This window comes from Myxocyprinus asiaticus, chromosome 14, assembly GCF_019703515.2.
Source record: "Myxocyprinus asiaticus isolate MX2 ecotype Aquarium Trade chromosome 14, UBuf_Myxa_2, whole genome shotgun sequence".
NCBI classification, from domain to species: domain Eukaryota; kingdom Metazoa; phylum Chordata; class Actinopteri; order Cypriniformes; family Catostomidae; genus Myxocyprinus; species Myxocyprinus asiaticus.
The window spans coordinates 26,418,090-26,438,949 of record NC_059357.1 but is presented as its reverse complement, the minus strand read 5'-3'; the positions used below and the strand labels follow the sequence as shown (position 1 = coordinate 26,438,949).

At 38.7% G+C, this 20,860-nt stretch overlaps 2 protein-coding genes across 3 annotated transcripts in view; one reads left to right on the top strand and one right to left on the bottom strand.

Moving 5' to 3' along the window:
- abcc6b.2 (ATP-binding cassette, sub-family C (CFTR/MRP), member 6b, tandem duplicate 2) overlaps window positions 1-3,214 on the top strand; it is a 70,204-nt gene extending 66,990 nt beyond the window's left edge. Inside the window, exons 30-31 of the mRNA XM_051715560.1 lie at window positions 9-203; window positions 1,746-3,214. Coding sequence (XP_051571520.1) covers window positions 9-203; window positions 1,746-1,854 — 304 coding nt within the window. The 3' untranslated portion in view covers window positions 1,855-3,214. The remainder of the gene's footprint in view (window positions 1-8; window positions 204-1,745) is intronic.
- A 782-nt stretch (window positions 3,215-3,996) lies between these two features.
- The window catches only part of abcc1 (ATP-binding cassette, sub-family C (CFTR/MRP), member 1), a 45,371-nt gene continuing 28,507 nt past the window's right edge, over window positions 3,997-20,860 (bottom strand). For both annotated transcript variants that reach the window (XM_051715559.1, XM_051715558.1), the window contains 11 exons: window positions 20,550-20,688; window positions 20,202-20,409; window positions 19,619-19,929; window positions 17,356-17,555; window positions 15,166-15,292; window positions 14,976-15,077; window positions 7,361-7,507; window positions 7,058-7,216; window positions 6,731-6,897; window positions 6,448-6,642; window positions 3,997-5,517 (listed from right to left, as the gene is read on the bottom strand). In XM_051715559.1, the coding sequence (XP_051571519.1) occupies window positions 5,409-5,517; window positions 6,448-6,642; window positions 6,731-6,897; window positions 7,058-7,216; window positions 7,361-7,507; window positions 14,976-15,077; window positions 15,166-15,292; window positions 17,356-17,555; window positions 19,619-19,929; window positions 20,202-20,409; window positions 20,550-20,688 (1,864 nt within the window). In that variant the 3' untranslated portion in view covers window positions 3,997-5,408. The remainder of the gene's footprint in view (window positions 5,518-6,447; window positions 6,643-6,730; window positions 6,898-7,057; window positions 7,217-7,360; window positions 7,508-14,975; window positions 15,078-15,165; window positions 15,293-17,355; window positions 17,556-19,618; window positions 19,930-20,201; window positions 20,410-20,549; window positions 20,689-20,860) is intronic.

Here is a 20,860-nt window from a genome sequence, read left to right as displayed (position 1 = left end):
GACTTCAGTTTGGGTCAGCGGCAGCTGGTTTGCCTGGCTCGAGCTCTCCTCAGGAAGACCAAGATTCTGGTTTTGGATGAAGCAACAGCAGCTGTGGACCTGGAGACAGACAATCTCATTCAGTCCACCATCCGAACCCAGTTTGAGGACTGCACCGTTCTGACCATCGCACACCGACTCAACACCATCATGGACTACTCTAGGTAAAATAAATAGAGCACATGTGCACGTTTATAACATACAAAGTTGGTTATTTTAGATGAATATGAGATGAAATCATCATGTAACCAAGTCAGAAATGTGCACGGTTTTTGACTGAACACAAAACTTAGTAAACTTGATGGTTATGTGTATATGGTAAGCGTTTACAGTCCAACACAATACCATTTAAAGGAATAGTTCACCCCAAAATGAAAATTCTGTCATCATTTACTCTCCCTCATGTTGTTCCAAACCTGTAGAAATGTATTTCTTCCATGGAACTCAAAAGGTATGGAGCCCCGTAGAGGACAGGGAGGAAATTTATTTTTAAAATACGTAGTTTTGCGTTCCCTCACAAAAAGTTAGTTATTTGGGGTTCCCTCACAATAGCTTAATTAATCCTTTAAAACAAAAGTAGTAAAGCCAGAGTAACCCCAAAATTTACCATGATTTTACTATATTAACCATATTTTAAAGGTGCACTCAATAACTTTTGTCTTTGTCATCTTGGACTTACACTGACACATAGTGGCTTGGATGCAACATCATTTAAAATCAATAGTTTTCAGTTTCAGATACCATTGTAGAAATGTAGTAATGATTACTTTAATCAGTGAGTGAAAGTGTCAAATAACAGGACGATTACTGAGATTAAGCGAGTAGTATTCATCTGGTATTCATTCTAACATGGCTGCCTCCAAGTGTTGACACTCCATGTAGAATAAAACAGCTTTTATTAAGTTACTGATATGACTGGAGTCTTCATTTGAATGTAAGTGGTCATGATTTCCTACATATATTGCAAAATTTCAATGCATGTCTTTAGGAGTTATACTTTTTTTAATGAGGTAAACATTTCTGAGTGCACTTTTAAACATGATATTTGTGTAAAAACCGTAGTAATAATTCAGGAAAACCAACTTTGAAAATAAAAATCATAATTATTCTGCCACAAACATTGTTTTACTACAGCAACACTATAGCAAGTTAAATGTGTTGTACATTTTAAAGCCATGGTTATCATCACAAAAATGGTTACCGTTAATGGTTAATTTTTGTAAGGGCATGTTTTTTTTTTGGTGGAAACCGTGGTTTTAAAAACCATAGTAAATGTTGTGGTTGCTAAGGTTTTACTATACCATATTTCAACTTTGTACTGTAGTAAAACCATGGTTAATTTTTGTTAGGGATGGATAAAGCCATTGCGAGGGACCCCAAAATAATACAAAAGTTATTTTGAGGGAACACAAACTATTGCAAAGGAGCGCAAAACTATCTGTGAGAAAACACAGAACTATTTCCGAAAATAAGTTACCTCCCTGGGGCTCCATACAAAGGGAGGCAGAATTTTAGGGATTAACAATGTCAGTCACCATTCACTTTCATTGCATCTTTTTTCCATACAATGAAAGTGAATGGTGACTAAGGCTAACATTCTTTATAACATCTCCTTTTGTGTTCTTGAGAAGCAAGAGTGGCATACAGAGTAAATGATGACAAAAGTTTCATTTTTGGGTGAATTTTTCTGTTACCTGTTCCTGCAGGGTGATCGTAATGGACAGAGGTTACATCACAGAGATGGACTCTCCACCCAATCTTATCTCTCAGCGTGGTCAGTTCTATCGAATGTGTCGGGAGGCGGGGCTAGTGTGAAACCTCAATAACAGACAAACCTGAAGTGACCACCATCAACAATCTTCTCTCTCTTCACTCAGCCAATCAAGAGGGTAAAACAACTGTGGGGCAGAATACACTTAAGCAACATACTTTCTGCGACCATAACCCTAGCGTTTCCTCCATCAAGAACACAATGCTACAAACTCTGGATGAAGGGGATTCGCTGAAACAGTCGTTCTACTAGAGGTGACCACGTTTTTTCTAGTTTAACAAAGGCAGTGTGCTTCAGTGTGCTGCTGATTTGATTACAGCCTTTGGAGGTGCTACAAAATGTGAAGTCTCAAGTAACATTTACTTACCACAAAGGCATTCCATATGTGAACAGACAGTCAGGCAGTGCGCATAGCCACGTTTACCATCTTTCGTTGCTGACAAAGTAAAGCTTGGGAGGATATTTGACTTTTATAGTTTATTCTAAGCAAAGATGAGGATAAGACACGACTGTAGAGCTAGCTATAATTCTACTGGCACCTTTTTTGGCTATTAAGAGTTTAATGAACACATCAGCGCATTAAATCTTGAAGGGTGAAAGAGTCAGTGTTGTAGATGTGAGAAAATCTGGATTAGTGTAAAAATGCAACATCTATCATTATACAGAACTTGTCTGTGTGTGTATTAATATTAGGAAGTACTTTATTAGTAACTATACAGTCTAAAGGTTAAATCAGTATTTATGTATTTTGTACTGTATCATATCTGTATTTTTTTTTTTTTTTTATATTTATAACATGTTTCCATGCACACATGCATGTGTGACTGTCAGACTTGAATTTTTATTTTTATTCTCTTGACAGCTTTAGTAAAATAAATGTTGGCAGTATGGATGAAAAAAAAAAGACCTTTCTTGCTCGTTTCCTTTATCTGTCAAAATGACATTTTGAGTGCCAGATTGTTGCCGGTTTAATACAAGTTAAGCTCAATCGACAGCATTTGTGGCATAATGTTAATTACCAAAAATGTTTAGTACCTCATTTATTAATTATATATATATATATATATATATATATATATATATAAATCAAAAATCGAGGTTACAGTGAGGCACTTAAAATGGAATGGGCCGGTCCATAAACATTAAAATACACACGGTTTCCAAAGTATAGGCACAAAATGCAAACAGTAAACATGTTAACAAGATTTTAGTGTAATAAAATTGCTTACTAACCTTGTATGTTTTAAGTTATATCCAGTATTACAAATTTGTTGCCATTACGATGTAAGGCCAGTAAGCCCTGTAAGCAATTTTATCACACTAAAATCATGTAGAAGAGAGATTATCACATTTCAATTATGTTAAAGGAATAGTACACCTAAAATTACAAATTCTCATCATTTACTCACCCTCATGCCATCCCAGATGTGCATGACTTCTACTGAACACAAACATACTGTAGATTTTTAGAAGAATATTTCTGCTCTGTAGGTCCATACAAGTGAATGGGTACCAAAAATGTGAAGCGCCAAAAGCACAAAGGCACCATAAAAGTAATCCATAAGACTCTAGAAGGCATAAATTAAACCACTGAAGCAATATGATAGGTGTGGGCGAGAAACAGATTAATATACAAGTAATTTTTTACTATAAATCTCCACTTTCACTTTAAAAGATTTCGCATTGTTCATGCATATCACGCCTACTGGGCAGGAAGGAGAAAAAAAAATACTTTTATGCTGCCTTTATGTGCATTTGGAGCTTAAAAGTTTTGGTACCCATTCACTTGCATTCTATGGATCTACAGAGCTGAAATATTCTTCTAAAAATCTTCATTTGTGTTCAGCTGAAGATAGAAAGTCATACACATCTGGGATGGCATGAGGGTAAGTGATAAGAGAATTTCATTTTTGGGTGAACTTTAACATGTATAATGTTTACATAATGTGGCTTAACCTTTGAAACAGCGTGCATTTCACTTTCTTTTTAAGTGCCTTACTTTAACTGTGATTTTATTATTATTATTATTATTATTATTTATAAACTGTGGAACAAGTTGAAATTATTTTCTGTGGTAATCAACATTATGCTACAAATGCCGTAAATTGAGTTGTACTTGTACTGAACCCAGATCATTCTTTTAAGCGCAACAGAATGAGCTTTTGTAAAACACAGACCCAGGGCTCTTTACAAAAACGTATTTATTTTTCCCCTTTACATGTCAGCTTGATTTATTAAACTAAGCACACTTAAAACTAGTGCATGTATACAAATATCAAATAATAATCTTATGCAAACATACAAATCATATAAATAACAAATCAGATATATCACAGTTTGTTATTATTTATGGTTGTTTGTCAGTTCTTGAAAAAAGAAACTGATTGACCTTAAAAAAAAAAAACTCAAAAGGCTCACTTTTCTAATAGAACAGCAGAGTGGAGGTACTGAAGAATGAAATCTGACGCACTGAGCGGACAGTCAACAGATATGATATACAGCACACAGAGTGAAGCACACAGCGCTCGGCAGGAAGGACCATCTATCTACTGGGCAATCTTCCCTTACAGAACAACTTTGATTTGGTATCTGATCCTTGGGTATAGGATAATTCCAAACATAGTTTTTTTATTTTTTTATAATATCCCCCACCAGAGCTGGAAAAAATAAACCCTAGTTTGACCTAGTCTGTTTCAATAATTAAACAATAAGTGCATTTGTAGTCTTTTGGTGTAATGATCACTGTGACATAATAGTAAACATGTATGATGAATAAAATATGCAAGCAAAATACATTCACTAAATCAAAGCAGAAGGCAAATTTAGCCTCTACTGCATGATAATGGTAAGACAGGGCTAAGCCACTTCTTCAGTGGGAGAAGCCTGGTAATAAATATTTGATATGGTAAAATAATGTTGTAATAGATATTGTGAGTTACTCTCAAGATATAAATAAATACTACTGAAATAAGAAAAAACAACAGCAATAAAAACTCTGGGTGATATTTTTTTTGTGTGTGTCTTTAGAAGGATTGTTATAAAGGGAATTGCTTCATATAAGATATCTGGCTTGGGGTGGAGCCCCACATGCTCTGCTGAACTGAGCACACACTCATATACATAAAGTACAGAACACGGAGGAGTGTTTCCCTGCTGAAGGCATTGTCAGTACATTGCACAGAAAGACCATTGTTCTTTACTCTTCAATTCTAGTAAAACAATATTGAAATTATAATTTGTTTTCATCACTAACAAGCAGGAGTGTATGACTCAGTGGTTTGGTATGTTCACAAAAAGAGAAGTCGTTCAAATGAAATCAGACAACACAAATAGCTATGAAGAAATCAAACATTCCAAATGTTGGCATCAAACAATCCTTCAAAGCAGCATTTGCAGCGAAACTTTTAAAATGGAGTGAAAACTGAGGGCTACAGTTACGGCTGTAGAGAGTAATGGATGTCATAGTCACGCTGTATGTGAGCTCTAGGCCCGATGCAGAGGCACCTACAGTGTCCATGCCCCGCCTAGTTCTCTCTACATGGGCTCCACCCAGTGATATATCCTAAATGAACAGAGGGCTCTTCAGCCCCTCTCCTTATCAGACCAAACCTGAGTCTTTGGCCATCTTGTAGAAAATTCCCTTCTTGGTGATTAAAGTGGATGGAGAACCAAATTCTGCCATCTGGCCTTTATCAAGAACCAGCACCCTTTTGAGAAAGAATTGAGAAAATATATATTGTTTTCTAATTGACAATTTTGTAGATTCATTATTAAGAATCAGAAAAAATAAATAAAGCCATTTCACACTGACAGTCACTTGTAGCAACAAAGCTAGAGTCCTTACCAAAATAGAATGAAACTTATTTTAACTGTAATTCATCTAATTTGTGATCAGATTTTGAAAAGTCATTGCCAGTTGCACAGCCCACCAATAACTTTAGGGCATCCAGCAGCAGAAATGCCAACAAGAGACCAACAGTGCAGCAACCTGAAGATATCTAGCGATAAAACCGCTGTCAGTGTGAACAGGGTTAAAATGAATATTCCGGGTTCAATACAAGTGTTAAGCTTAATCGGCAGCATTTGTGACAATGTTGATTCTCACAAAAATTCATTTCAACTCATCCCTCTTTTTCTTTAAAAAAAGCAAAAATCGAGGTTACAGTGAGGCACTTAGAATGGAAGTGAATGCGACCAATTTTTGGAGGGTTTAAAAGGCAGAAATGAGAAGCTTATAATTTTATAAAAGTACTTGCATTCATTTTTCTGTTAAATGTTGTGTACTGTTTGAGCTGTAAAGTTGTTTAAATTGTCGTTTTAGGGTTTACGGCATTACGTCGTCATTGCAACAAAGTTGTAAAACTGGATATAATTTATTAATCATGTTTACACACATTGTTTACGTCTTGTGGTTATAATTTTTGAAACAGTGAGTATTTTAATGTATACTGATTGGCCCCATTCACTTCCATTGTAAGTGCCCCACTGGATCCAGATTTTTGCTTTCTTTAAAGAAAAGGATATACAAGTCAAAATAATTTTTTGTGGAAATCAACATTACGCCACAAATGCTGTTGATTGAGCTTAACTGGACCCGGAATATTCCTTCAAGTATGTAGATGGGATACTTTTCTGACCTGGTGTAGTCCATGATGGTGTTGAGTCGGTGTGCGATGGTCAGAACGGTGCAGTCCTCAAACTGGGTTCGGATGGTGGACTGAATGAGATTGTCTGTCTCCAGGTCCACAGCTGCTGTTGCTTCATCCAAAACCAGAATCTTGGTCTTCCTGAGGAGAGCTCGAGCCAGGCAAACCAGCTGCCGCTGACCCAAACTGAAGTCCAGTAAGAATCACATGAGATATTAGTCAACTGCTGTATAGAGCATTGTTGAGAAGAAGAGGTTGGAGTTTGAGTTTGTACCTGAGGTTTTCTCCTCCCTCTGAACACTCATGGTTCAGTTTGTCAGGCAGGCCAGACACAAAGTTCTTGAGATGTGCGAGTTCCAGAGCTCTCCACACCTCCTCATCAGTGTAGCCATCAAAGGGGTCCAGATTCATACGCAAGGATCCTGAGAACAGCACTGGATCCTGATATAGAGCAAGATGGATAGAAACACAAAAACACAATACAGCTTAATTCCTTTTTAAATGCTCAAAATTATTAACAAATGTATGCCTAATAACAGGGAACAAACTTTACAGAGTCATGCTAAATAAATGAGCATGTAGTTGTATCCTAGTTTGATACCTGAGGAATGATTGTGATTCTGGATCGTAGTTCATGCAGGCCAAGTTCAGCGATGTTCACTCCATCTATACGGATCTCTCCCTGAGCTGCTTCAATGATGCGGAAAAGACCTAATGTCAGAGATGACTTCCCTGCTCCTGTTCTACCCACAATTCCAACCTACATTAAACGCACAAATACAAACATGATTACACCTTGTATATTTATGTAACAATATTTTAGTTGGCATGATTCCTAAATGGACAATATTTCTTGATAGTCAAAGCATTAACAGACTTTGAAATGTGCACTAGCTCCACCTACCTTCTCTCCCCCCTCGATAGTGACCGTAATATCACAAATAGCCAGCTCCAAGTCCTCCCTGTATCTCAAGCCAAAGTTGCGCATTTCAATGTGACCAGCAGTCGGCCAGCCAGCAGGCAGAGTAGAGGACTCTAACTTCCATTCAGCCTGTGAAAAAAGACTGCATCACTACATCACAGTCCAGCCTCAAGCGATATCAATGAATCACCCACAGGCTATAAAGAGAGACATGATCAGGCCTCAACAATCAACTTCCATTCAATGAAAAATTAAGCCATTTTAAGCTTGTACCAATTCCAATTAGGGCAGGGCTCCAGACTAAAAAAAAATGACTAACGAGCCATTGGCTCCTAAACTGAAACATCTGGGAGCCAAATGGCTGTTTTAGTTGCCACATCACAGAATTGCTCATTTTAGATTATTGTTCAAAAACAAGATAGAAAGTCAAAGACAGCTGATAACTCATTAATCAGAGGTTTAATGCACGGTATATACTGTATAGTTGAGTGCACATATTTGCATTCCCCTTTTGTCTCATAAGTTTTCGTTCCCCTTTCAGAATTCACACATATAAGAAATACAAGATCTTTTTTTTAAATTTAGTATTACCCTCCAGAATCTACATAACAGGTATTTACATAAAGTATATGTGGAGGCGGGGGTGTGATCGAGCGCCGAACTTTGGAATCATCAACCTGGTGGTGGTGGAGCAGTTCGTCGACCATCTGCTGAATGGAATGGCGGAGTGGGTCCAGTGCCACCGTCTGGTGTCGCTGGAAGACCACTTGGCAGCGTATCCGGGAGACGGTGAATCCTTTTCTCTCTCTCCCTCTCTCTCTTCCCCTTCCCCATCCCATACTGTTCCTGTCCCTACCCCCCGTCAACAGGGGGTAATTTTTCCAAAGCTGGCTCCCCAGACCCGGGGGGTTTCTATTGCTCCGAACCCCTTTGTTTCGGTTCCCCCTCCCTGCCAGGTTGGTAAATCCGGGGCCGCAGGTGTTAAGGTAAGGTCTGGGCCAGTGTGCTGGCACTGCGGGGAACTTGGACACATCCAGGATCAATGCCCGGTGATGGATGAGGGGCCGTGGGTCCGGTTTCCTGACGTGTCACAAGCCGCCCGCGATCAAGCAGGGACATACTGTATACCAGTGAGTAGAGACTCAACACCATCATGGACTACACCAGGTCAGAAAAGTATCCCATCTGCATACTTGAAGGAATATTCCGGGAAGGAATATTGGCAAGCATTTCAGACATTATGAAGGGGAATGTGTGCAGATGAGTCCTGCAATAGAGTAATCCGGTGTGGAATTAGCGCAAAACTGGCTGGGCAGCCGCTGCCTGAGCCGTTGACGTCAGCTCCTTGTCAGGGAAACCCGGAGGGAAGTGAGGGCTCCGCCATGGGGATTTCCTGCTGGAGCAGACAAGTGACAAGTCTCTCAGGCATGCCTTTGACCAAGTGAGAGTAATTGATGGTCAAAAGTTTCAGCCTGGTGTTGCGCTCTCCTATCCCTATTTTTCAATTATTAAAGATGGGTTGTTTCGAGTGACGCAGGATGCTCAATAAAAACCAGATACAACCCAGTTCTATCGGCTTCCCAAAAAGCCGCTAGGAAATGGTCTTCCAGGTGGCTCATTATAATCCGATGGCAGGACATTTAGGGCAAGATAAGACAAGGAACCATCTCATGGCCCGTTTTTATTGGTTGGCCATTCGTGGGGATGTACGCAGGTGGTGTGCTGCATGTCGCGAATGTCAGTTGGTGAATTCACTGGCCACTCCAAAAGCGCCAATGCGCCCTCTTCCATTGATCGAGGTCCTCTTCGAAAGAATTGGAATGGACCTTGTCGGTCCATTACAACGGACGGCACAGGGGCATCGCTTTGTATTAGTCTTGGTGGATTATGCAACGCGATACCCTGAAGCAGTGCCCCTGCACAACATTTCAGCACACAGTGTTGCGGAGGCACTCTTTAAAATTATCTCCCGAGTTGGGATCCCAAAAGAGATCCTAACTGATCAGGACACCTCGTTTATGTCACCTACACTCCGTGAACTTTATGAACTACTGGGGATTAAGTCGTTCAGCACCAGTGTTTACCATCCTCAGACGGATGGCCTGGTCAAGCAATTTAATCGGACCCTTAAAAATATGGTTCAGAAGTTCGTACACGAAATTGGTATAAGTGGCTAGAACCCCTGTTATTTGCAGTACGAGAGGTCCCACAAGCCTCCACGGGGATTTCTCCCTTTGAATTACTTTATCCCGACCTGTATATGCTTGATTTTTTATTTATTTATCACACATTATACATTTGCACATATACAGTGAAATTCTTTTTTTTTCACATATCCCAGCTAGGCTGGGGTCAGAGTGCAGGGTCAGCCATGGTCAAGGGCCTTGCTCAAGGGCCCAACAGTGGCATATTGGCAGTGCTGGGGCTTGAACCCCCGACCTTCTGATCAGTAACTCAGAGCCTTAACCGCTGAGCTACCACTGCCCAGGACAGTTATGATTGTTGGTGCCAGATGGGCTGGTTTGAGTATTTCTGTATTTGCTCCTTGAAACAACCACACCGTCTTTTCCAGAGCAGCCTGTATTTCTCCTGAGGATACCTGTGGGTTTTTCTTTGTATCGTAAACAATTCTTCTGGCAGTTGTGGCTGAAATCTTTCTTGGTCTACCTGACCTTGGCTTGGTATCAAGAGATCCCCGAATTTTCCACTTCTTAATAAGTGATTGAACAGTACTCACTGGCATTTTCAAGGCTTTGGATATCTTTTTAGATCCTTTTCCATCTTTATAAAGTTCAATTACCTTGTTACGCAGGTCTTTTGACAGTTCTTTTCTGCTCCCCATGGCTCAGTATCTAGCCTGCTCAGTGAATCCACGTGAGAGCTAACAAACTCATTGACTATTTATACACAGACACTAATTGCAATTTAAAAAGCCACAGGTGTGGGAAATTAACCTTGAATTGCCATTTAAACCTGTGTGTGTCACTTTGTGTGTCTGTAACAAGGCCAAACATTCAAGGGTATGTAAACTTTTGATCAGGGCCTTTTGGGTGATTTCTGTTACCATTATGATTAAAAAAGGAGCCAAACAACTATGTGATAATAAATGGCTTCATATGATCACTATCCTTAAATAAAAGACAGTTTTTTTTGCATGATTAGTCATATTTTCAAAATCAATGCCAAAATTTCACAATTTCTGCCAGGGTATGCAAACTTTTGAGCACAACTGTGTACATAGGGGTATATATATATATATATATAGGGGTGTTAATTGTTCAAATTTCTCATGGTTCGGTTTGTATCACTGTTTTAGGGTCACAGTTTCTGTATGGTTTGGTACTTGCTATGTTCAGAAAAAAAAAAAAAATATTACTTCCAAATCCAAAGAAAGAAGTATTTGGTAACAAACACTTCAACAGGTTTGCCCTTAAAAATTATGATTTTACTACAGTAAAAAGTTTAATCATGGTATTTGTAGTAAAATCATAACCACAAAATCAACATGGTTACTGTCATGGTTACAATATATAGTAAAACCATGGTTACTATATGGAAATTACATTATTACTATATATAGTAAAACCACAGTTAATCTTCTTTAGGGAACTTAAAAAAAAAAACTTCTCTTATTACTAAATCAACATAAAATGCATTTGAAACTCAACTCAACATATATTCAACATTCGGAAGCTGTAGAGGGAACCTTGCTATTAAAAAGGATATGAGAAGGGTACAGGATGTCACGGCTTGAGTGTTTTAATCATACTCTGAAATCTTCATCAAAGGAGTATGGCAATTAACACCTCAAGCATTTTAGTTATTGTTTCATGTATGTCTGAATTAGCACTGAGTGCCTGCTTAAAAATGGAAAGGAGTGTGTGCAGTTTCGGCTCACCTGCATCTACATCTTTCTCCAGGTGATATCGGCGTAAATGATTAATCATATAATCAATGTGTTACCAGTATATGGCACTCGCGTCGAGCGATGTCTGCAAACAGTGCCTGTTTTGTAAACGTTTTTTTGACCATCACTGTTGTAATTGACTGCAAAACATAAATAAATAAATAAAATGTTCCCAGACAGGAGACTTGAATATCACAGGGGGCTTCTCTAACAGCGGCTCGTTTTCTCCACTTGCCATTTTCGACTAAGAACAGTGATGTCATCAAGTTGACCCACATGAAACACAGGGGGAGCGTATCAATTTACAGATCCATTCAGGTGCATTGGCGGTGGTCGTAGCTGTGCGTGTCTATTTGACGCTTTTTTTCTTCACCAAACCTTGGGCTCCAGATTAAACTTGAGGTGAACCGCAGTGCAAATGCTTACCGAACGATATATATACACTCATACACATACATACACACACACACACACACACACGAGCAGCAATGACAGCTTTGCAGATCCTTGGCATTGTCAGTTTGTCCAGATAATGAGGTGACATTTCACCCCACGCTTCCTGTAGCACTTGCCATAGATGTGGCTGACTTGTCAGGCACTTCTCATGCACTTTATAGTCTAGCTGATCCCACAAAAGCTCAATGGGGTTAAGATCCATAACACTCTTTTCCAATTAACTGTTGTCCAATGTCTGTGTTTCTTTGTCCATGCTAACCTTTCCTTTTTGTTTTTCTGTTTTAAAAGTGGCTTTTGCTTTGCAATTCTTCCCATAAGGTCTGCACCCCTGAGTCTTCCGTTTACTGTTGTACATGAAACTGGTGTTGAGAGGGTAGAATTCAATGAAGATGTCATTTTTGACCTAATTGACCTTAAGACATGCCAGTCTATTGCATACTGTGGCAACTTAAAAACAAACACAAAGATAATGTTATATATACACACACACAAATAAAATAAAAAATCGAAGTCTTTCTTTACTGTGACTAGATGGCCCAGACACAAAGACTACAAGAGCACAAATTAAATGAAATCCCAGAAGCAGTATATTGTGCTACTCCAATCCCAATCAATAATAACCAGGAAAAAAAAAAGATTAGGTACATAACATGGGACTTTTAATTATAAACAAGCCCAAAATACACATGGGACTACTATTTTGAAATGTCTGCGCTCCCAGTTGTGAACTCACTGACGGCTGATTCACTGAGAAAGTGATTGGAACTCAAACTGCTAACCTGAGCTCCTGAGTTCAAACGAGCTCTTGTCGGGTGATTCATTATAAAGACTCGGTTCAAAAGAGTAATTTGTTTATGAATTGGACATCACGGCTCGTGCTGTGTTTGTTGTTGCGTGCAGCCAGCGAGCTCATATCATCAACAGAAAGGGTGAAAAGCGGCACAAGATTCGATAACTCACAAGATGATATCTGACAAAACCGCATATGAAAGCACACATCCCGTCTGTCACCAATGACAACTACATTTTAAATTACTGTCACAATCATTTATTTTTGGTCGCAAATTTTAGTCGCAGTCTGGAGCCCTGTAGAGGTTGACCGATAGTGAATTTTTGGCAATACAGATAACTAATGTGGTGGAAAATGGAGATAACGGATTTTTTAAATCGATTTATAGAACATTTTAGAGATTTCTTAGCTCTTCCATACTATGACAGGTACAGATATAGAGGCAATAACAGTCCAAACTGAATAAAATCCCAGATGCAGTTTAATGTTCAACCATAATCTCAATAATAACCAAAAAATAAAATTTGATTTGGTGGATTACATGGGACTACATGGGACTTTTAACAATAAATAAGCCCAAAAACACAAGAGACTCTTTTTTGAAATTCTGAGACTTGGCTCCATTTCAGTGCTTTACAGCAGCATTTTCAAGTATTAACTAAATTAAGATTTTACAGCCTATACAGTATATTCCCCAGAGTTTTGTATAAATATATATTACACCAGAGGATGGTTTAATGAGGAATAAGGTTTATTATTATGATATGAAGTTGGAAAAACAATGTATGGGCTGAAGAGGCACATTTCCATTTAGTTGCATTTTTATTTGCATGCCCTAACCTTATTTTTGAACATTTGATTATCCAATCAAAATAACAAAATATGCACTTAAGTGAGGATAAAAATATGGATAAATATTGTCAATGATGAAAGATTTAGATTTATAGGGCTGTGAATTGTAACCTGTGATTAATTGCGATAAATCATGGTACACGATACATTACAACAAACATTAAAAAAAAATTATATAATCATAAATATATTTACTTCATACTTTCTCTCAAAGAACTTGCAAGAAATTGGTTAATCATCACTTATTTTTATTATTTAAATATGTACATGTTAAAATTTTACGTTTTTTTGTGGATAGAGTTCATTACACAAATTTTTACAGATATTCATCTCTCTCCCACACCAGGCTCACCATTTGTGGGTGAAGTCTCCATTCTCTGTAAAGTAATAGACCTTTTTCACACTCCGGGTTTTGGAACGCGGAAGTAAATGTTTGCAGGGTAAACTTCGACAGCAGTGAATGGGAGTGAATTGGAGATCACAGCAAATATTATTTTCACTTACACATTTGCTCAAAGACCAAAATAAATAAATCCACTCTTAAGTTTGAATGACTTTCCAGAAGAAAATAAAATACAGAGCGGTGGATTAAGACAGTAAAATGGGAGAAGATGCCAAATTTACTGTCACTCTCTCAGCAGCTGTAATAGAAACCCCCTCACAGCTGTGGTAATTAGTTTTTAAAAACTAATTCTAGGGTAATTTAACACAAAACATAATGTTATAAAATGTATAATTAAAACAAATTAGCAAAATTTACACTGCTAAATAAGGCGGAAACACGTCATCACAGTCTGTGAAAAAGGTCTATTCCGCTCTTGTGTTTATTATGCTCGGGACATAGGTCACGCGTAATGAATAAGTGTGCACTACATTAAATGCATAATTTCTTTTTTTAAATGCATTAAACAGTCAACTATTAATTGCAGAAATTAACACGTTCAATTTCCCAGCCCTATTAAATACAGCAAATCCCCATGTGACTGTTCATCACAAATTAAAATAATAATAATAAAAAATAAAAATAAATAAATTATATATATATATATATATATATATATATATATATATAGGCAACTATCGGCACTGATAAATCAGTAAAACCGATATGTCCATCTCTAATTCCAAATAAACCTCTAATTCTAATAAACAAATAACAAGCACTTCTCTCCTTGTGTAATTTCTGCGCCACTAATGGCACCAAACAGATCTGCAAAAATTATGATTGTTTTCAAACAGTTTCCCCAAACACTCCTCCAGTAAACCATTGGTTGAACAAACAGACAGTCACTGATCTCACATCATTGGTTAATCCAATGTTCCTGTGTCGGGCTAGTTGGGATGCTCCAACAAACAGAGTAGTGGGATCAACTTATGAATGGCTTACTTATAGTCGTCTCTGAATTATTAGTCCTTAATAGGAGAAAGTATTTTGACATTGAAAAAATAAATCATTCTAGCTTTAAATGTGGACATAAACTATTTGTTGCTGCTTCTCTAGTATAGTGTTAGATTAGACCGGAATTATCACAGATTGGACTCTCATCAGAGTACAGAATGAACACACACTATCTGCAGGCCAGTGCACTGACCTCTTTTTCTGTGTCTCCATATTCCTTCACCCTCTCCACAGCCACAATATTGGTCTCCAGCTCAGAGGACATCCGCACCAGCCAGTTCAGAGATGCCGTGACCTGTACGAAAGTTGTAGTGAGAATGGGCATGATTGCCAAAATTTCAGATGTCGATATTAAAGGTGGCTCAAATCACTGTCCTGCTGACCTGCAGAGCGTAGGAGATAGATAATCCCATGATGCCTGGACTCAAGCTGTCCCGAGCCATTACAGCAAAGAGTGCTGCAAACATCACAATACAGTTCCCTACAAACTCCAGCCTCACTGCCAGCCATCTGCAGGGCAGTGATACACAGGTAACTATCAAAACTGTAAAACTGAACACTGGTGAAAAGACAAATATCCACTGGAATTTTACTTTTCTAAAAAAAAAAAAAAAAAATCTTCACACTACAATCACTAAATTTAGAGACCCAATATACTGTACACTATACGGCCAAAAGTATGTGGACACCCAAATACCACAGCCATATGTGCTTGAAGATTTAATTTCAAAACTATGGGCATTAATAGAGAGCTGGCTTAACTGCTACAACAGTTTCCACCCTTCTGGAAAGGCTTTCTACTAGATGATAAAAATAATTCCACAATTTGCTCCCATTCAGATACAACAGCATAAGTGAGGTTAGGCACTGATATCGCATTTTGTGGTCCAATTCATCCCAAAGTTGTTCATTGGGGTTTAGGTTTGGGCAAGGACAGATTAAGAACTGAGTGGTCCATGGGCCGGTACACCATGGAGGCACCCATGCCCAATGATAATAATAATAATAATAATGCATTACACTAGTTCCGTGAATACATTCACCTTCATGCGCTCAACAGGACGCTTGGCAGATTTGGTTGGATTTTTCTAATAGGCAGTAGAAAAGTTTGGAAAACTTTATAGTAATTATTACAGTGAAAAACGTGAGCAATATCTTACATAGCAAATTACACTGCATGTACTTTTGAATTATGAACTGAACCAAAAACATGCGTTATTAATATGGATGTGCACGGATAGTCGGAATTCGGTTAACTACTAGATGCGCATGTATTCAAATATTTAAATCACTATTCGGTTATTCTACACTTGACACAGAGGTCTTCAACCCCATATGAGTCTGACGGTACTTGACAAACCTTTGGGTTTTGGGCCAGGTTTGGGCCCGTTTTTCCAAGTAGGCGAGTTAGGGGCTGTTCACGCGTGCGTCTGCGTTGTTTTTTTAAATTGCTTTTCTATGTAAACATGCACTGGATGCACATCTTTGATCACTGCACCACATCTCACTCTTTTCAGCGTCCCGCGCAAGATCGCCATATTTTTTTTAGACACTGTGTTAAGTTAAAAGAACTTCAATATTTATAAATGCATCTTGAGACAACTGCTTTCTGTTTCACTATTCGTTGCACTGTATCTAGCTCTTTTACTGCAGGTGTCACAAAGATCTTTATTCCTGGCTAATTTGAGTTTGTGTTTGATGCATCCGTGGCAATAAACAGTGTTTATTCCTGGATCCCGACAAATAACAGAATAACTGTTTGTGAACTCTTGCAGTTAACCAAATATTCCAAAAGGTTACCGTGCACATATTTGGGCTATTAAGGCATCTTTGCTTTTTCATTAAACATTTAGCCAAATGCATGCAGGACTTAAACATTTTAGAGTCCTCCATATTTGTTGCTCGAATTCTGTCGCTTATATACAGTAATAAATTCATTTAAACCATCAGCACTGTACACAGCCAGGGTAGACAGCACCTTATCTCTATGTTTGGAAGTGTTTTGTAAATCAAAGTCTGTTCTCTTTATTCCTTTAAATAAACGCGCTGCACCTGTGAGACACAAATCCCTGAGCGCGTACTCGAGTGCCTATGCTCACGCTGCTGGTACAGCACGCATTCGGCCGAACAAACTGTATTTCATATAAGGCTGACATTTACATGGATTTATAATAGATATCTTAAAAATTAATAAATACATTTGGTTTAGAGCTCTAGGCCCCTTGGATTTAGAGGCCCCTGGGTAACAGCCCAATCGGCCCTGGGGTTAATCCGTGCCTGGGTCTGGGCTTTGAGCATGCCAGTCAAGCTTTTCCACAACAGACTCTTTGTCAAACTATTTCTTTATGGACCTTGCTTTGTGCACAATGCCATGCTGGAACAAAGGTACAGCCCATTCTAATAAAATGTCTAACGAGATTGCATGGCTGTATAATGGATTTTATGCACGTTTGTAGTGGGTGTAGCTGAAATAGCCAAACCTTTTAATTAGAAGGGGGTGCCGACATACTTTTTGCCATGTAGAGTATCTAAACCATTGGACAAAAGTAAAGTGAAGTCCTGTTAATTCTCACCGGTTAGCTACAATGCTGGGGAAATAAGCTTTCTGGTTGTGGTCCACTCTGCCATCACTCTCCCTGATGAAGCGCTGCTGCTCTCCAAATGCTCTGATCACGCTGGTGCCCAGCAGTGTCTCACTGAAGTGTGTGTAGACTGGAGAGCGGCTCACTGACTCTAGCCGCTTCAGTTGCCGAGAGGAGGCCACATAGAAACGCTTATAGAGATGGAATGATGGGCAATGTTAGAATGTCATCTCAGCAATGAATAATAAGTGGAAATGAATGATTGAAAATTAGCCAAATTGCAAATTATAATCCTTATTACAAAATGAACAGTTCCAACTCTCAAATCAGATACATGACGCTTAGGGGGTATTTACACTTGGTCACTTCATGCGTTTTCACTTACAGCATTGCTATCTGATTAAATAAGCACATTCCATTTACACTTGGCCACATTAATGTATCTCCGCCAAATGGTTATAAATCCAATCTTCAATTCCCATGCTATATGCAAATACAGTGGCAAGAAAAACTATGTGAACCCTTTGGAATTAACTGGTTTTCTGCATTAACTGGTCATAAAATGTGTTCTCATCTTCAAAGTCACAAGCATAGACAAAAACACAAAACATTTTAAAAGTAGCGTTGTGGAGTGTAAAGGTGGTTTTTGGCAAACTTCAGGGGTGCATCAATGTTTTTGTTGGAAAGCAGCAGCTTCCTTCGTGGTGTCCTGCCACGGACGCCATGACTGTTTAATCTTTCCATATAAACTCATGAACAAAGATGTTAACCAGTTCCAATGATTCTTTCAAGCTTTTAGCTGTCACCCTAGGGTTCTTTTTTTACCTCGCTGAGCATTCTGCAGTGTGCACTGTGAGACATCTTGACTGAACGGCAACTTCTAGAGAGAGTATCCACAGTACTAAATCATCTCCATTTATAGACAATTTGTCTAACTGTGAACAGATGTATATCTAAGCTCTTCAGGTTACATTTGTAACCCTTTCCATCTTTATGCAAAGCAACAATTCGTGATCTCTTTTTTGCGAGGCATGGTCAATTTCAGTAGATGCTTCTTGTGAATAGCAAACTCAAAATGTTTGAGTGCTTTTTATAAGTCAAAGTAACTCTAACCCACACCTCCAATTGCATTTCATTAAGTGGATGCCAGGTTTGCCAACTCCTGACTCCAATTAGCTTTTATTGTCATTAGCCTGGGGGTTCACATACATTTTCCAACCTCCACTGTGAATGTTTGAATGATGTATTCAATATGTACAAGAACAATACAATAATTAGTGTTATTAGTTAAAACAGATGGATTTTCTTCATTACTGTAACTTAGATGAAGATCAAACCAAACTTTAAGACAAATTTATAGATAAATGCAGGTAATTCCAAAGGGTTCACATACTTTTTCTTTTGAGTTCACCTCCTTTATTAATACCAGGCAGAGAATTTAAAAGGTGTGATATATTTTGGATTCCAAGTGACTTTGCCCAGTGCGCAGGTGTGTCTGTGTGCACGCGCTGTGCATTTTCCCCTCAGGGCTTGTCATAGGTAAGACTATGTCCATGCATGTCAGCTGCCCTCATTGTCAGAGTTTAGTTTTAGATTTGTCCGCAATCTGCATCAAATAAATGAAGAAAAATGTTCTGTCTCTCCTACAACTTGCATCTGTTTCTTTCTTTGTTATTATTTATTCTGTGATGTGAGCCCTATGCAAATACTCTGTAACAGCTGATTTGTTTAGCATTTTCCCTATGCTGACACAGCCTTGCTTGGGCATCAAGTTTATATATGTGGCTTGAACAGCCAGATGCATTTACACGACCGAGATTCATCTGGAATGTGTCTCAAACCACCTACTGAGGTGGTAACCACCTCATATCGGTCTCGAATCCGTCATGGACGGCATTTACACTTAGCAATAGCAAACTGATCAGCAAAAACTCATGAGGTGACTAAGTGTAAATACCCCCTCAGATCAGGGTAAACCAGAGCTCATCCAAAATTTATTAGAAAACTTCTTCTCCACAGTATAAACACTGAAATGCATGGCCTTTCATAGCTTGTTTTATTTATTAATGACCACACCAGCCCCAGTGCTGGTGGAATTTGTTTTTGCAACATATTACGAGGTTCGAACCTGCTACTTTCTGGTTTCCAGCCCAGATCTTTAATCACAAAGCTACAAAATAAATGCTTTTAGTTTAGCCTAAAGATTTGCTAGCCTAGCCTAACAAGTGGCTGCAGGGAAAAACAGCCGACATACCTGTACAAAGAAGTAGAACAGGCCCAGTGGAGGGATGATGATGGCTACCAGTGGTGTGGCGATGAGGATGACAGCACATGACCCCAGCACATTAAACATGGAACCCATGAACATTTTTATGATGCTAGGGATGACTGAGTCAATAGTGTCTGTTTCTTTGGCAAAACGGTTGACCAGGTTGCCGCTGGGTGTGCGTTCAAAGAAAGACATGGGTGACCTCAGAACATTGTAGAGCATCGTCTGGTGCAGGTAACGTGAGGCTAAGATCCCACCAACAGAAACAGAGATGGAATAGCAGAACACTGCAATACCTGACAAAAGAGAAAGACAATTTAATAAAAAAAAAAGCTTAAAAAGCAGTGAAAATTAAATTTCACAAACTGGTTATCTGGACTAATTTGCTTTAATTATAACAACATCAAATAAACACTTTACTAATAATTACAAAAAGTAAAATCTTTGAGGAGGTTAAGTCGTAACTGTAACCGTAAATGTGGCCAATGTCATTAAAATGATCAGTACAAAAGAACAAATAGTTGTATGCAATCATACTACTAATTGGATGACAGTTCAATTGTGTCACCTTGTGATAGTCCCAGGGCTCCGTAAACCCCTAAACGCATCTCTCTGTTGGGCTGGGTGCCATTGATAACAGGGTCATCTGTCCAAAGACTAAGCCAGTAGTTTGATCCCAACGAGGACAGATGATGACAGAAAAAAAGAAAGATGCTGAAGCAGGACAAGGGCAAGCCGATAGCCTTCATGTACTCCCAAAACACAGCCAACTTCACCTGAAAGTGATACAAATTATCAGAGGCAAGACCAGATTTTGTGACTCCCTAATCAGGAACAAAGCATCAACATATCTTTAGGAAATCATTAACATATCAAGAAAGATCCATATATTTCAAAGAACTATGCGGACTCATACCCTGCCAGTGTTGGCTTTGTCTGCCTCGGTTAGTCTGGCAGCTTCTGCAGATTTAGTTTTCTTTGCAGCAGTATCATTTGGTTCAGTCTTCTGTGAGGTTTTACCTGTCCCTGCTGCATTAAGCGAGTTCTGACTCTGTCTGCAGGACACAGAGAAACACCATGCAAATCAATAATGACAATATAATATTAGTACATGACAATATGACTTGCGCACTTAAAGCACAAGGTTAACTGGTTGTTACTTATTACACTGTGTCCGTGATGCAACAAGTCATTTTCCTGTCCACACTGGAAGCGAAAATGCTGCAC